We start from the raw sequence: 18660 nt of genomic DNA on the forward strand, positions 1-18660 counted from the left end.
CCGTTTAAAGCTCACTTGTGGTGAATGATGTCAGAATTTAACGGTATTTTGGAATGGATGTGTGAATGCTCTTTTCCGGAAAATTTCCGTAACGTCCTCGCCTGTGTGAACAGCGCTTTTTTGAACATACCGGTAAAGTCTTTCCGGAAATTTTCCGGATATTTACAGGTATCACTGTGTGAAAGGGGCTAATGTAAACACATAGCCATGTGCTTTGACAACAGACGCAAGACACGAGCACACGATGAATGAAAACACTCACCGTGCGCTCACACACGCAGCGTGCATGCTTCATCCCAGCGCCAGCCAAAACCGAAACCAACTAGACTGAGACGCTGAGAATGAAACACCACGCTGCAGACAGACGAAAACACAAACACGAGTACAAGAGCGCGCGCGTCTGAGGCACGCAAAGCTCGAGCGGCCGCATCAAGCAGGCACACTCTGCGTACACCCACGACGGCGCGTGCGCACACAGACAGAAACAAGTGCTCGACCCAAGAAAACTCGAGCCAAGCACAACAGGACTAGCAACACAATCTCACGGCAATTCGTAACTTTTTAATTTAGTGGCTAATTCGTATGAATTCGTACGATCTAATTCGTACTATTTAGTACGATTTGCCTATCCCCCAATGACGGTTAGGGGTGGGGTTAGGTGCCATGCCGCCTTTTTAAAATCGTACCATTTCGTACGACAGAACTCGTACGAATTTGTACGAATTAGCCACTAAACTGGCAAAACGTAAAATACTTACGTTTTCTCGTGAGATCAGGCTGGGACTAGACATGACTAGTGTCCAGATTCTGCCACCAAAACAAGAATTTACAAGACCAGAGTGGCAGAACCCTGACAGTATTTGCTTCACGAGGGAGAACAGGAGGTTGTCGCTTGGTGTGTAGCTATTGTAAAGTCTTTTCTATGATCACTACTTCTACCAAATATAATATGTCTCGTTTTTGACCCTTTTTATATATTCAAAACTCATGATTGACGCACATCCCTGCATGGATTCCATTCAGACTTTCTGTTTTAGTTAAACCAGACCTGCAGTTAATATCCTATCTCATCACTGATCTCCGCCCCTAGCCGTTGCTGGATCATCTTGTGTCAACAGCTTAATAGGAGAAGCGGTCAATCGAGGGCCACCAGTAGAGCAAAAACCACCCATGATGCTCTTCTGTGTGTTTTAATCAGTTTGATTGCGTCTCAGATTACTAGTCGGAGTAACGGACACATTGAGTCCTGAAGGCATGCAAGAGCAAACGTCTTGAATAAAGCAGACTCTTCCTCAATCTGCTGACAATTTGAGCTGAAACACCTTATGAAATGAAAACACATGCTTTCAGAAAACCAGCAAAGAAAATAGAGAGGGAAAGAACATGGGCAAGGCTCATGTCATTACTGTTGCTTATTGTTAGGCTTAGTTATTTGAACAAACATTTAACCCTTTATATTGAACTTTTAGCGCGAAGCTACTCTTGAAAGAGTCCTTAAATTAGATGAAAAGAAGTCATGAACTGAGAAATCTAAATTTCCTCTTATTTTTAAACATATAAAGGCACTCTAAAAGTTTTGTTGCTTGTTCAATTACTGTAAAAAGTGACAACTTAAACACATTACTTCAGTTGTTACAACTACATGAATTAATTAGTTTCTACTTAATTTATTATGGGTTTCAATATTATATAATTTTGAAAAAAACATTGGAGTGATTTATTTAGGTTTATGCAATAAGGCTTTTTTTTCTAGTGTACTTATACTGTATAAAATGAGTTGAAACAACACAATTATTTTTGGAGTTTGCATGTTATCCTGGTGTTGGCGTGGGTTTCCTCCTGGTGCTCCGGTTTTCCCCACAATGCAAAACAGCATATATTACTAAATTCGGATTGGCTCCTTTTATAACTAAAGAACTGACTGACCAGGTCAATATGGCCGACGGGTTTGTGGTCATGTTTGACGAGTCTCAATAACATGATGAAAAGTAAGCAGGTGAACCTTCATATTCACTACTGGGTGGACGACCACGCTGTTGTTTATGTATTAAATATTACTGATAATTGAAATAAAATAGTTTATTTAATTTAAGTAGCCCACTTGTACATGATTATTTTCTAGTTTTCAAAATTTAAACAGATTTGACATTTTCCCCTCATACTTCTGTCGGAATGGGGACGAAGTTTTGCTGCTTGTTCAATTACTGTAAAAAGTGCAACTTAAACACATTACTTCAGTTGTTACAACTACATGAATTAATTAGTTTCTACTTAATTTATTATGGTTTTCGATAATGAATAATTTGGAAAAAGACATTGAAGTGATTTATTTAAGTTGATCCAATAAGGCTTTTTTCCAGTGTAATTATACTGTATAAAATGAGCTGAAACAACACAAGTCTTATTGGAGTTTGCATGTTATCCTGGTGTTGGCATGGGTTTCCTCCAGGTCCTCCGGTTTCCCCCACAGTGCAAACTAATGTGCTCTATGCTTATTACACGCGCTACTATTTTAAAACACGAAAGCGAGGCTGCGGTGCGAAGAAACCTGGAAGTATAGGATCAGCGCTGTGAACACTGCAACAACATGCTGTGTACTATAAACCAAGGAACATCCTATCTTACTGTGGTTCAACACCAACTCTGCGGCCAGAGGTGATGTGGGTACTTTAAACAATCTCTGAGCACTATACTCTTACAATTCGAGTGAGAACATTACAGAGGTTTTCAAAACCATGTTTCCTGACTCCGAGGTTGCATTCTCTACATTATCGTGTGAAAGCAACAAAACAGCATATATTACTAAATTCGGATTGGCTCCTTTTATAACTAAAGAACTGACTGACCAGGGCAATAAGGCCAACGGGTTAGTGGTCATGTTTGACGAGAGTCTCAATAACATGATGAAAAGTAAGCAGGTGGACCTTCATATTCGCTACTGGGTGGACGACCACGCTGTTGCGTATGTATTAAATATAACTGATAATTGAAATAAAATAGTTGATTTAATTTGAGTAGCCCACTTGTACATGATTATTTTCTAGTGTTCAAAATGTAAACTGATTTGACATTTTCCCCTCATCTTTCTGTCAAATTGGGGACAAAGTTAGCATTGAATTTCCTTTAAAATGGTATAAAAAAGATCTTAAAAAGCCAGTTACCGACCGCTCCCGTGCTTTATTCTGAACTCATTCATTCATCACACAAAGCTCCCTCTCTCATTCACACAAACACACACACACACACACACACACACACACACACACACACACACACACACACACACACACACAGACAGCAACAAACAAGCTAAACGCAGCATCACGCTGTCTCATTCACACACATACATACGCGTGCTCGCTCGCTCGGGAGTCGGAAGCGATATTGTTAGACGACCCTCTTCCGTCTAAAATAAAACCAGTTACCGACCGCTCCCGTGCTTTATTATGAAATTTATTCCCGCGCCGCACAAAATCTGGCTGGATCCCTGCAGACCTCTACATTGGAGCGTTTTAAAGCCATGAAGATCAGTGGATTCATCGGCGGATCCCTCGTCTGTGTTTGCATTCTGTAAACATCGGTGAAGTGTGGTGAACTGATGACCTTTATGGCCAATCACAGTCATTTCCGTTAAGCACGTGAACATAATGGCAAATCAGTGCTGTTTAAGAACACCATCAACAGTGCTTAAATGTTAACGGGAAATTGACTTTTTTGTTATTTTTATTTTTTTATTTCAATACTGAAATTCAGTTTTGTAACAACTCTAATCTAGTGAAAAAATCAGTTCATTAACTTGAGTTTGATAAATGGCATCTAAAATGTTTCTTTGGGAAAGAAAACATTAGCTAGCTAGTGCCATTTCCCTTAACTTAGCCGAAAATGAGGTCTGATATCCCTTTTTATTTTCACTATTCATTCAGAATGGACTTTTGAGTCACTCGAAAGGCGGTGAAAGTATAAGTTTGTGTCACTTTCTCTTCTCTGATAAGATATACAGCCAGGTACACAACGTTCCTCTGTGACTCAGGCGATTGTTCTGGGTTTCTTCCCACCGCAGCATCAACTTCGCTGTTTAAAATGCGTGAAATCAGTCTATAGGGGAATTGAATAAACTAAATTGGCCGTAGTGTATGTGTATGTGTGAATGCGGGAGTGTGTGGGTGTTTCCCAGGGCTTCAGCTTCATAAAACACATGCTGGATAGGTTGGCAGTTTATTCCACTGTGGCAACCATTGATTAACAAAGGGACTAAGCCAAAAAAAAAAGAATGAATGATTAAATGAACGAACGAACGAACGAACGAATGGATGAATGAATAAATGAATGAATAAATGAATGAATGAATGAATGAAGTGGACAGCAAAGAGCACAGATCAAATTTAAGATGTTTTCTTAGCAACAGTATGGTGCCATCCTAGCAATAGTGAAATGTTGCTGAAAATATGTAAATTAAAATAAAGAAAGGCAATATACCCATGATGCTCCAGTAAGGGTCAGATAAACACTAGCTTATGGTGTTTCACAACAGCGGAAAGCGAGATTTCAGAAACCTTTGTGACTCTTTCAACATATTCAGCAGATTTGCCCTGCGGCGTGAGGCAATATGTGTCCCTGCTTTGTTTTGATGGGAAACAAGTGTTCCAGGTCAGCCAGAAACAGCAGCTCTCCTCGACCTGAACACCGGCGGGACGAGCAGTGCTGAGTCTGGACTTCACAAACTGATCCTGGAACACAAAACAAGACAGCTACTCTGTCATCCTGAATGCAGAGACAGATGTTTCTTTTTACTCGCGCACACACACACGTACACGTACACGCACGCACGCATACACACACACACACACGTATGCGCACATCTATTTATCTGTCTTTCTGTCTGTCTGTCTGTCTGTCTGTGTCTGTCTCTGTGTGTGTGTGTGTGTGTGTGTGTGTGTGTGTGTGTGTGTGTGTGTGTGTGTGTGTGTGTGTGTCTGTCTATCTATCTATATCGTTCATTTAGTCAGTCGGTCAGTCAGTCAGTTAGTCATTAGTTCATTCATTAATTTGACTGTTTGTTCATTTGTACATTTTGTTTGTTCAGATTTACATTTGTTTGTTCAGTCGTACCTTTGTTCGTCCATCGATTTGTTCAATCGTACATTCATTCATCCAGTCAGTCAGTCAGTCAGTCGGTCATTAGTTCATTCATTAATTTGTCTTATTTTTTATTAATTGTACATTGTTCATTCATTCATTCATTCATTCATTCATTCATTCATTCATTAATCAATTCATTCATTCATTCAAGCATTAGTCAATTAATTAATTCATTAATTCAATCATTTATTTATCTATTCGTTCATTCACATATTCATTCATCCATTTATTCATCCATTTATTTGTTCACAAATTTGTCCATTTATTCATTAATTTGTCCATTCGACCATTTGTCCTTTCATTCATTCATTCATTCATTCATTCATTCATTCATTCATTTATTTATTTAGTCAGTCAGTCAGTCATTCATTCATTAGTTCATTTATTCGTTTGTTTGTTCGTACGTACGTTTGTCCATTTGTCCATTTTTACGTTTATTCATTCGATCATCATTCATCCATTAATTAAATAATTATTAATTAATTCATTCATTCATCTATTCATTCATTCATTCATTCATTCATCTATTCATCCATCCACTCATTCATTTGTTCATTCATCCATTCGTCTATTTGACAATTCATCCTTTTATTCATGCAATTGTGCATTCATTCTTGCATTCATTCATTCAGTCAGTCATTCATTCTAGTTTATTCATTCATCAATTTGTTTGTTCACTTGTACGTTCATTTATTCATTCATTCATTTATTAATCCATTCATTTATTCATTCATTAGTCCATTATTAACTCATTCATCCATTCATTCATTAGCTTGTTCATTCATTCATCCATTTGTTTGTTCATTTGTACATTCATTCATTTGTGCATTAGTCCATTCATTAGACCATTCATTCATTCATTCATTCATTCATTCATTCATTCATCCAATAATTAATTAATTTAATTTATTCATTCATTAATTCATTCATTCATTTATCGGTTTCTCCATTAATGCACCAATTCATTCATTTATTTGTCCATTCTGCCATTCCTCCTTTCATTTATGCATTTGTGCATTCATTCATTTATTTGTCCAGTAATTAATTAATTAATTAGTACATTCATTTATTCATACATTCATCCATTATTAACTCATTCATTCATTCATTCATTCATTCATTCATCCATCCATCCATTCATTAGTTTGTTCATTCATTTATCCATTTGTTTGTTCATTTGTACGTTCATTTGTTTGTGCATTAGTCCATTCATTAGACCATCCATTCATCCAATAATTAATTAATTAATTAATTCATTCATTCATTCATTCATTCATTTATCGGTTAATTTGTCCATTAATTCGCCAATTCATTCATTTATTTGTTCATTCTGCCATTTCTTCCTTTTATTCATGCATTTGTGCATTCATTTATTCATTCATCCATCCAGTAATTAATTAATTTATTTATTTATGTATCTATTAATTTGTTCGTTCATACATCTATTCGTTCATTTAGTTGTCCATACTCCTTTCGTTCATTCATTCATTCATTCATTCATTCATATATACATTAAATTTCCATGACATAAACTTCCACAATGAATAGGTCTTGACTGACAAAATGTATACTCTGTGTATGTATGTGTTTTATGTGTGTGTACATATAATTTTCCAGTTTGCAGAAGAGTTTTTTAGCTTTATCAGCATTGACTTTGCTTGGAAATTGAACCACGACCAAAAAACAATCTGTGTTGGTCATCATCTAAAATATTGCGTCAAGTTATGATGTTTCTCCAAAGCTTTAAACAACTCAACTATTGTCATCTTCTGCCTATTAACAACCATTTCTACCGCATCTCGATTCATTCAGCTCTGCATTTTCACTTTTCAACATTATCACGTGTAAATAATGTCGAGCAGTCACACGCATATATCAGTCGTCCTGCTCTTGACTCATGTCTACCTCTGCATGATGCATCACACTGCACACGCCAGACCCTAAAACAACATTCAACAGCTCCGATCGCATCATACAGTAATTGATGCGTCTGCTGTATCCAAACATTTGTGCGCCAGGCAACAGAACGGCATGTTTTGTGCTGATCTGATGGGATCCAGGGCCGCTGGGGCAGATGGATTGTATTCACTGACGGTGTGGGGAGTTACGAGCTGGAGTTTTGTTCCAGATAGATTTCAGGAGTGTGTCAGTGTGTGTCTGTTCTCCCAGACCTCCTCCGCCTTTCATTAAGTCTGTTTTATGGCTGTGTGTGCGGTGTCTTTATTTCATCCTTAAGCAGAACTCCTCTGAGTCCCATTTGGACTCGGCTCATGGACTCCTGTAGCTCCAGTCGGACGCCGCCCAACAGTGCTTAAATCGGCAATATATATAAGGGTGATTAAGAACAACTGAGAACAGGAGTGTCAAACTCATTTTAGACTGAGAGATATATTATATATAATGTACTTTTAGAAATGGGCTTTTGTTTTAATTAGTTTTAATTAGTTTATATATATATATATATATATATATATATATATATATATATATATATATATATATATATATATATATATATATATATATATCAAACTGATATATTGATAAATGTGTGCAACACAGTTTGCAAATCCTTAGTTTGGCATCTGAACTCTCTGACTGACTGATTATAAACAACCTGACAAAAGTCTTGTCAACGATCCCAGTTGTAAAAGTGTCAGAAGGGGGATTTTTCTGATTAATCATCTGTTAAACTGCATCCCAATCATCCCAAATACTGCAGAAGACCTTCTGGAACCCACATGGACCCAAGATTCTCACAGAAATCAGTCAAGTTTGGTGAAGGAGAAATCATGGTTTGGGGTTACATTCAGTATTGGGGCAAGCAAGAGATCTGCAGAGTGGATGATCAACATCATCAGCCTGAGGTATCAAGACATTTGTGCTGCCCATTACATTACAAACCACAGGAGAGGGCAAACTCTTTAGCAGGATAGTGCCCCTTCTCATACTTCAGCCTCCACATCAAAGCTCCTGAAAGCAAAGAAGGTCAAGGTGCTCCAGGATTGGCCAGCCCAGTCACCAGACATGAACATTATTGAGCATGTATGATGGAGGAGGCATTTAAGATGAATTCAAAGACTCTTGATGAACTCTGGGAGTCCTCCAGGAATGCTTTCTCTGCCATTCCAGATGACTTTATTAATCAGTGATTTGAGTCATTGCAGAGATGTATTGATGCAGTCCTCCAAGCTCATGATGGAGTCAGACACAATATTCATTCTGTTTCCACTGCAGCAGGACTTTATATTCTATACTGGACATTATTTCTAATGACAAGACTTTTATCTTAGCAAAGTCAGACCTTACTGTCCTAAGTCAATAATTAAAGCAAGGCATGATCATATTTTATTTGGGTAAAATAAGCATAATTTAGAGGCCTTTGCCTTTCATATAAGCCACTTCTGATATCAAATGATCAACTAGAAGTCAAGGTATTATTTGTTGTTCCTAAAACTTGAATTCAGGTAGTGTATATCTGAAACAGTGTACTGTGTGTGGGTTGAAATCAAAATTATTAACCCTCTTGTGAATTATTTGTTTATTAAATCTTTTTTTTATGTTTACCAATTCATGTTTAACGGAGCAAGGAATTTTTCACAGTACTCCCTATAATATTTTTTCTTCTGAAGAAAGTCATTTTTTTTTTTTGGCTGGAGTAAAAGTATTTGTAATTTTTAAAGTCAATATTATTAGCCCCTTTAAGAAATTATACATTTTCACTAAATATATATTGCCCTAACTTGCCCAGTTAAACTAATTAGCCTAGTTAAGCCTATAAATTGCACTTTAAGCTGAACACTTGAAGAATAATTGCTAAAATATTATGTACTGTCATTATCACAGAGACCAAATTAATTAGTTATTTTACTATTTATTATGTTTAAAAATGTGTTGAAAAAAATGTATTTAATCCTTTTTTTTCCATGACATAAGCCCCTTTCACACAGTGATACCGGTAAATATCCAAAAAATTTCCGGAACAACTTTAACAGTAAATTAAAAAATAAAAAGGCTGTTCACAAAGGCAAGGGCGTTATGGGATTTTTCCGGAAAAGACCGTTCACACGTCCATTCCAAAATACCGGTTCTGATATCATTAACCAGAAATGAGCTCTAAACGGCTGAGCTTGTATTTGTAAACATTTGACTACAGTACAAACTCTGTGGATGGATCAGTATTGTGAACAACTTCGATTAAAACATATGCAGGAACACTTTCACATGTCGAGATGTACATAATATGTGTGTGTGTGTGTGTGTGTGTGTGTGTGTGCGTGTGTGCGCGTGTGTGCGCGTGTGTGCGTGTGTGCGTGTGTGTGTGTGCGTGTGTGTGTGTGCGTGTGTGTGTGTGTGTGTGTGTGTGTGTGTGTGTGTGTGTGTGCTGACGTTCACCGGCTTCTTCATGTGCATACGTGACGCATCAAGCTACTGAAGGAAGCAGAGCTTGAATGTAAACTAGCAACGGCTTATCATAAGCATCTTATCGATATTTATTTACACAGTTGGCTTTAAGAAGGAATTGTTGTCTGACTACCATCTAGCAGCTGAATGTGTCTGAAAAAATATTCACAGGCTTTTATTTTCATAAACAGTGTGGATGTGAATGCGTGAGTGTTCTGATTGGCTAAACGTCTCACGTCAGCACGTTCTAGACGTGAACGCGCTTTTTCTGGCAATCTTCCTTCTGCGATCACACAGCAAAGCATTCCGGCAAATTACCGGTAATGTTACAACTTCTCTTTCTGGAAAAAAGTCTGAACGAATTTACCGGCATTTTCACACATACAGATCTTTCCGGAAAATTGCCGGTAATTTTCCTGGAAAGTTCTGTATGTGTGAAAGGGGCTAATGTCATTACAGAACAGAATGTCTCTCTGCATTATCCTGAACGTTATACGCATTCATTGCAAGTGCCATAAAACAGCTAAGAGGCTCTCTGGAGTGCTCATAAACCTCACATGCTTTTGAAAGGTTTTATTTTTACCATTACAATAGGCTGACACAATAATAAAGCATTTAATCGGTGATTAATGCTCTCTTACATATAGCCTTTTTTACTGTAATAGCTGCGGTGTTGAATGTAGGCTAGTTTGATCTCACTCTTCATATCTCCTGTGGGCCACAGCATGAAGTGACCGAGTGATTTAACACTGATCACACACGCCATCTGTTACGCTCTACATCAACAAACACAGACACATATGCTCAGAAAATCGTGTTTTCAGGGCCAGCTTCTGCCAAATCATTCACTTTAGTAGCCTATATACAGCAGGAAAAATAAGGATTGAACACGTCACCATCTTTCTCAGAAAACCTATTTCTAAAGGTGCTTTCGACTAGCAGTTTTCACCAGATCTTAATAGCAACCAAAGAAATCTATAAATGGAAAGAAAACTAATCTAAGTAGTTTAAAAATTAAGTCATGTGTAATAAAATGAAATGATGCAGGGAAAAAAAGTGTCTGGACTCTGCCACCAAAAACAAGAATTTACAAGACTGTAGTGGCAGAACTCTGGTAAAAACTGGGACTAATCTAACAAAATAACTGAAGATCAGAGTTCGAAAATTAATGCAATTAGTAGAAAATATTAAATACATTTTTAATTAACAAAAATATAAAAAATCAAGACAAACAAAAAATAAGTGGAAATTTTGGGGTTTGTATTTTGTTTTTACATATTTTAATTAAAATTAATTATCTTTCTATTCTTTTCAATTAATTAAAAACTCTTATTTTAATGAATATAACTGTTTAACAAACTGTTTTGTTTAAATGCACCAACAAAATATTGCCTATATTTACTGAGAAATGGACATAAATATTTCTCATTTATGCTGATATAATTTAAAAATCATATAATTTATTAGACACTTCATTGTTGAGGATTTGAAGAGGGGCTTAAAAAGACTCCCAATAGTCATTTTCTCATGCAGTATACATAGAGTTATGATTTTAATGCGGCTGACAGGTCTGTGGCTTTATGTGTTTTATTTTTAATGGATGTGGGATGTGTCTGTTTTTGCCTGAGGGCTCAGAGGAAACAATGCTCTGGTGAACAGCTCAGGGCAGTGTGTGTTATGATGGATTTCCTCATGTTAACCTTGACTGGGGCTGGGAGATAAATGGAGGACTATAGTTTAGACCAGGTCATGTGCTTAAAATAACCCAAAGTCACAGATATGGGATGATTATGGAATAAATCGAGGCTCATGAAACGAGTACATTTTGCAATAGGATTAGATGCATCCGCTTTGAATGTCATCACTCGATTGAAAGGTTGTTATGAGTGGTTCTCAGCTGATAGATATGGGCCTTTAGGGGCTTTCTGTGTCTACTGGTAGGCTCAGAAGGCTGTTATCATCCATCCACTTGGTTAATCAGCTATACTAATAAAGAAATCTTCAGATCCAGATCTGTGTTTACATTACTGTGATGGTTGGGTTAGGGATAGACTTTAATAAAATACAAATAATTGAAAATTTAATAAGTAATATGAACAATTCTTGTTAACTTCTTGCCACAGCCATATGTGATCTATAGCTGAGTAACCATGTGGATGGATGATAACAAACTTCTGAGCCTACAAGTAGGCGTAGAAGGCCCTAACTGGCCCATTTCTATCAGCCGATAACCACCGTTTCACTCATTTTATCAAGTGTTAGCATTTGAATTGGCTGATTAGACTAGCCTCATTTGAATGCTCTTTACAGTGCAGTGCTGTATTAAAATCACCTTGAATATTGGCAATTGTTTTTTTCAAATGTAGCATTGCTGTGCTTATTATTGCAAATCATTACTGTTTTTTATTCATGTTTTATTTATTTATTTCCAGAACATTTAGCGTCACTATTCCGTGGATCATTCATTCATTTTCTTTTCGGCGTAGTCTCTTTATTAATCAGCGGTCGCCACAGCGAAATAAACTGCTAACTATTCCAAATATTTTACACAGCGGATGAAATTAGTCAGATATTCTGCTTTAAAAATGTGCATTACGTGTCTTTGTTGGTTCAATGGCAGTTTAGCCAATTATATTTTAGCACCCTGTGTTGCCTTGGTGGAAACCGGCGTATTTCATTCAATCATTCAGAAAGGCTTTCAAAGCATGCGCCCGTGACTGAAATGTGACCTCTGATGGACAGTAGCAGACTCCAAAATAAGACTTATTAATTAAGGTTATTAATTAGCAAATAATATAAATATTATGAACGCAAACATTAGGTGAGTATTATGTGTAACTGCGTGTCTTAACAACACTCTACATGACGAGCTTTGCAGTGATAAGCAATTTTTCTGTTTGCACCAGACGGAATATGACAGAAATTTAAATACAGCCATTCAGAAGCACAGAATAGTGCACTATTGAAATGGTAAGGTTCGTAATCTAATTAATACATTATAAACCACTTTAACATTATTAAATGTAGATGCTGAATCACTGATACATGTTGGCTTCAGTTCTGAAGTTCAGTTTCAAATGGTTTGTTTAATTTTTAGGATCTGAGGTGAACTGTCTGCTGCTGCTTTCAGTAGTATGGCAATAAATGTCATGTAAAATGCCATTCAAACTCACATTATTAGCATTTAACGCTGAATAAAGCACATGAGGCAGGGCTTGAAATGAACCTTTTTGCTTGGTAGCTTGGTTTAAATCAGTCTTTAGGCTCAATCTTCAGACTCGCTCCTGTTGTTCCTCAATCTAAAACCTGCGCTTGAGTTTGTTTTGATTGCGTTTGCAATACTTAGTTCAACAACTGGGTGTCAAACTTACATACTGAACTTTTAAAACTACTTAAAAATCTAAACATCAATCTATTAAAAATGAGTTTGTAAAAAAAAAAAAAAAAAAACTCTTGTCTGATTTGGCATATGGAAAAAAAAGACTTGTCTATGCCGATTAACTACTTATCAGTTTTTTATCACATTGCTTCCACTCATCCATCATGCCCCGTATCACTCTTTGATGAAATTGCTGTAATGCTCCTCTGTTTGTTGTCTTTGTGATATTTATACACTGTGGTTAGTCTGAAAGCATGTTTCACAGGAAAGAGCTAAAATGTAAGTGTCTTCAGTGAAAGAAGGAAGGAGTAAAAGTGCTGGGCCTGTAGGTCTTTCTGTGGTTTGTAGACAGAGAGCTGTGGTTTAGGACAGCAGCTTTCACAGGGGTGTTGGGAAGCTCTGGAGTTCCTGCCAAACCCGTTCACAATCCAAAGCAGACGAGTGCTTCCAGATTCCTTAGGCGAAACTACTCTGTCCTGAAGAGCCTCTCACTGCACACATCCAGAAAAAAAGACACAGTTGGGTTTAAAGGAACACTGCACGTTTTGGAAACAGGCTAATTTTTACTGCTCCTACTAAGCAAAGAGTTTTACAATTTTTGAATCCATTCAGCCAATGTCTGGATCTGGCGGGAGCACTTTTTATAGTTTATCATACATTATTGAATTGGATTAGACCAGGGTTAAACTTAACTCAGAGTTAAGAGAGTTTAGCTCCAACCCTAATCAAACACACCATAACAAGCTAATCGAGCACCTACGACAGTAGATATACTAGAATATATACAGTTGAAGTCAGAATTATTAGCCCAAGCAACCCCCCCCCCCTGAATTATTAGCTCCCCTGTTTATTTTTTTCCCTAATTTCTGTTTAATGAAGAGAAGATTGTTCCAACACATTTCTAATCATAATAGTTTTAATAATTCATTTCTAATAACTGATTTATTTTATCTTTGCCATGATGACAGTAAATAATATTTGACCAGATATTTTTCAAGACACTTTTATACAGCTCAAAGTGACATTTAAAGGCTTAACTAGGTTAATTAGGTTAACTAGGCAGGTTAGAGTATTTAGGCAAGTTGTTGTGTAACGATAGTTTGTTCTGTAGACTATCGCAAACAAATTTAGCTTAAAGGGGCTAATAATTTTGACCTTAAAATTAGTTTTAAAAAATTTAAAACTGCTTTTATTCTAGCGGAAATAAAAAAAAATAAGACTTTCTCCAGAAGAAAAAATATTATCGGACATACTGTGAAAATTTCCTTGCTCTGTTAAACAGCATTTAGGAAATATTTAAAATTCAAATGGGGTTAATAATTCTGACTTCAACTGTAGGTATACTTCCAGGCAGGTGTGTTAGAGCTAAGGACCTCCCAGACAGAATTTGGGCATCCCTGGTTTAGACCATTAGCATCTCGCTCAAAAAGAAGATTTAGATAATTATTTCATTATACATAATATTACTAATATTATATCACAATAATATTGGTGAAATTAATAAAAAAAACTGAGTAAATGTAAATTTTCACATTTTTACACAAGTAAATACATACACTCAATGATGGACTAAATATCTGTGGAAATCTGCAGATTCTGTGTGGGCCTTCTGAATATATTTCAGACAAAATAAAAATAATATTTGGATTAAAAAAAATCCCCTATATTAGTAGTTGTAGTAGTAGTCATTGTAGTAGTATCGATTGTAGTTGTGATTATTGAAGTAGTAGTTCCTGTAGTAGTTGATGTCGTTGGTATAGTGGTAGCAGAAGTAGTAAAGGTGTTGATGTTGCTGTAGTAGTAGTAGTCATTGTTGGCGTAGTAGTATCAGTAGTTGATGTTGTTGATGTAGATGTTGTAGTAGCAGTGATTGCGGTAGTTGTATTAGTAGTAGACGTTGTATTAGTTGTAGCAGATGCTAGTATTAGTAGTGGTAGTCATTGTTGTAGTAGTATCAGTATTAGTAGACATTGTAGTAGTAGTAATCGTGGTTGTGGCTGTAGTAGCAGCAGTAGTAGTAATATAAGTAACTTTCTGTAGTAATAGTTGGTGTAGTACTTGTGATTTATTATTATGGTCAGTTATTATTACTGTTGTCTTTACTTTCTTTTTACTGTCATTATTACTATCATACATTACTTACTCCCTACCTTTGACTGGTTTCTTTCTATCTGTTTTATTTATACCTGTGATACTTGCTTCATTTATTGACTGTTATTGTTCCTTATGTATGTACTCTGACCTGTACACCAAGCTACCTTTACATGCGCACACACATACACGCGCACACGCACCTACCAGTACCTGACTATATTGTTGTTGTTTTTGTTTTGTTTAGTTTTTTTTTGTTGTTGTTGTTGTTGTTGTTTTTTGTCGTTTTGTTTTTTGTTGATGTTTCTTTGTATTTGTATGATCCCAAATTATGTACCCTTTTGCATATTCTAATTTTTTTTTTTAAATCCCCTATATAAATTTTATATACTACTTTTTAACCCTGTTAAAACTGACACATAAACAAATAGTCAGAATAATCAAATTTATTGGAACGAAGATGTTTATTAATCCTTTAATCAAGATCCATTTTTATACCAAATAGATTTTTTTTATAAATGGATTATGCATCATATTGATACTTCAGGCTTTTTGGTAACTTTTTGTGCGTAAATATATTTTAATTTAGTTCCAAAAAAGTGTGCCCATAATATTTTAATAAAATAAAACATTTCATATTTTTTACACTAAACATTTTACAGTCTTTTTTATTTCACTTTGTGAGAGGTGTAATAGCAGCTTCAGTCAGTTGTTCATTCAAAGGCAGACCTTAAACCTCTCACAGTATGCATTTGAGAAGTGATTGCATTTTTTAAGTTCTGTCAAGTCATGTCAAGGTGCTATAATCATTTAGCGAGGAAAATGGAATTGAAAAGAAATTTAGGGTGGGACTTAACATGCTTAAAACACTCGCATACCCCTCAGTAAATGTGTAGTTGCGCCCCTGATGTCAATGAGCATTTATTTCTAATAAACTGCATGCAAAACATCAATAAAAAGAGACTTGACTTGTCAAATACCCCAATGTGTTGTTGCCAGTGTTTATTTATTAATGCTGTTCCTTTGTCTCCTAGATTCACTGCTACTATCATGGTGAGGTGATGGGCCACCAGGGGTCAGATGTTACCATCAGCACCTGCACAGGACTCAGGTGAGTTATTCACAGGAGAGGATCAGTTCATTAACCTCACTGCTCTACCTTCCCGTGATGCACTGGGCTTGGGGAGTGAAGGAGAAGTGCCCGAATAAAGGACACTTTAATTACGGCGTGTGAAGTTCAGCGTCCTCCCGAGACACTTTACACTTCCTGTTTTAATTATGGGAAAACTCTTGGGTGGACGCTTAGGTTTGCATTCATTATCCAAGAAGGGACATTCACATAGTTTCGGAAGTGAAAAGTTACTGCAAAGTGTGATGATGTAGGAGAAACACTAAATAAATAGTGAGGAATACATGAATTTAAATCAGATACTGCTTGTGAATTTACTAATTTTACAAAGAAACCATGTTATTACTTTATTAATTTAATTTTACTTCGACTTAGTCCCTGTATTCATCAGGGGTTACCACAGCGGAATGAACCGCCAACTATCTAGCATATGTGTTTATGCAGCGGATGCTCTTCCAGTTGCAACCCACTACTAGGAAACATACACTCTCACATTCACACACACACACTCATACACCACAGACCACCCAAGCACTCAGAGGAAACCCATGCCAACACGGGGAGAACATGCAAACTCCCCACAGAAATGCCAACTGACCCAACGGAGGCTTGAACTAGCAACCTTCTTGCTGTAGGGTGACAGTGCTGAGTCACTGCGCCGCTCTACTTTCTCAATATCAAACTCAATTTTATTCTTACTTTCTAATTTATTATTAAAGTTAATATTACTTTCACATGCATTCTAGTCCAATTATCTATTTTAAAAATGTAAAGGTAAACTGTAATAAGGCATTCAATAGGAGATTTATATGCTTTTTAGACAGTATAGTTTTTAGTCAGCTCCGCTGTAATGAACAAAAAATACCTGTATAGTGTTGCAGTTCTTCGATTTGTATATGATTTTCTTTTTGCTATCTAAGTGTAAAAAGACTAGTGGCATTATCTAACCCAGTTTTTTAAATGTTGATTCACTTTGTTAATAAGATCAATTGTTATAGTTATTAAAGAGTTATACTAATAATAACTAATGAGCAAAAATTCGATTTTGAAATTGATTGTAAATTTTACAAATAATTATTTTTACATTATTATTATTATTATTATTATTATTATTATTATTATTATTATTATTATTATTATTATCTTTTAATTTTGTGCTTTTATTTTTGGAATTTATAGAATTGTTTTGCCTTTTTTCTCTCAGAATTCTGAGCTAATATTGTACAATTTAGCATTTTTTCTCTAATAAAAATAAAAATAATAATAATAATTAATAATAATAATAATAATATAGTTATTTTTTTATCATTTAATGTATAATTAAATATTTTAATTATTATTCTTATTCATATTTATATTTTATTATTACACAAATGTGTATTATTATATATTTTAATAATAATAATAATAATAATAATAATAATTCTTTTATTATTATTATTATTATTATTATTATTATTATTATAAACTGTAACACATGGAATCAAATGTATTTTTTGCATCTTTTATTTTTGTGCTTATATTTTGTAATTTATATAATATTTTTGCCGTCTTTTCCACCTAAATCTGAGCTTATGTTGTAGAAGTAACTGTAACACAATGAAGGCCTTATCATACACCTGGCGCAATAAGGCGCAAGACTTGTTTGCCACGACATGTTGCTATTCTCAGACCAGCGCAAGCTTAATTTCCTTGTTTTCTACCTCGTTGTTTAAATAGCAAATCCATTTGCGCCACTTTGTGGACTCATGGTTGTGTTAAGGCGCATTGTTGCCGCGTTGCTACTTTGAGGAACTAACATAGACTATGCAATAGACCAGCTCAACGCAGGACTAGTGTCAAGCGCAGAGCACGTTAGTTGTGCGCCTCGCTTAAACATTGCTTAAAACACAAAGGATGTACAGCAATACGCAAATATCTTTACAAATGAAAAAGAATTAAAGGATTAAAATATTTCAAAAGTTATTATTTTCTACATAAATATAAAAACCACTGCCTCCATGCCTTCTTCACCTCTTTTTTCAGATTATTTACGACAATTTGCTTTTGTATAATGTTATAATTATAAGTAATATTAATACCATTTATTATATGCATATTTATATTTGTTTTATTAAAAACAAGCTTGGATTTGTCCACCTTATGGTCTTTATAGCTTAGTTTTTTGACTATTGTTAGAAATAGTTTTGAAACAAATCTTTGCGCTTAGCAAACAGAATTAAATATGTAGGCTAGTTGATGTCTACAGTAGAGTGTACAACACTGTTTTCTGATCCACGAAAGAGAGAAAGTGAAAGAAAAGCCAGATTGGAGGAGGCCCATTCTCTCATTCTCGTCTGTAGATGCTCTGTTTAACTGTTTTCTCGCTAGTGAAGCATTCAGTTTTTACACTTACAGAATCTGCCATGTAAATAGCAAATGTGCCATGGCACGACGCAGCTGACTCTTAAAGGGAATGTGAGATGAGACTCTGATTGGCCTATTCTCAAAACAAACCCAGAACTCATTAAGAGAATAA

General features: G+C 35.7%; 1 protein-coding gene across 2 annotated transcripts in view; it reads left to right on the plus strand.

Moving 5' to 3' along the window:
* The window catches only part of adam12a (ADAM metallopeptidase domain 12a), a 245472-nt gene that overhangs the window by 122691 nt on the left and 104121 nt on the right, over positions 1–18660 (plus strand). For both annotated transcript variants that reach the window (XR_015504576.1, XM_087276907.1), the window contains exon 5: positions 16048–16124. Coding sequence is in view for 1 of the 2 variants with exons in the window: in XM_087276907.1 (XP_087133033.1) it covers positions 16048–16124 (77 nt within the window). In the remaining variant the exon portion in view is untranslated. The remainder of the gene's footprint in view (positions 1–16047; positions 16125–18660) is intronic.

Source organism: Danio rerio, chromosome 12, assembly GCF_052040795.2.
Source record: "Danio rerio strain M-AB ecotype USA chromosome 12, GRCz13ab, whole genome shotgun sequence".
NCBI classification, from domain to species: domain Eukaryota; kingdom Metazoa; phylum Chordata; class Actinopteri; order Cypriniformes; family Danionidae; genus Danio; species Danio rerio.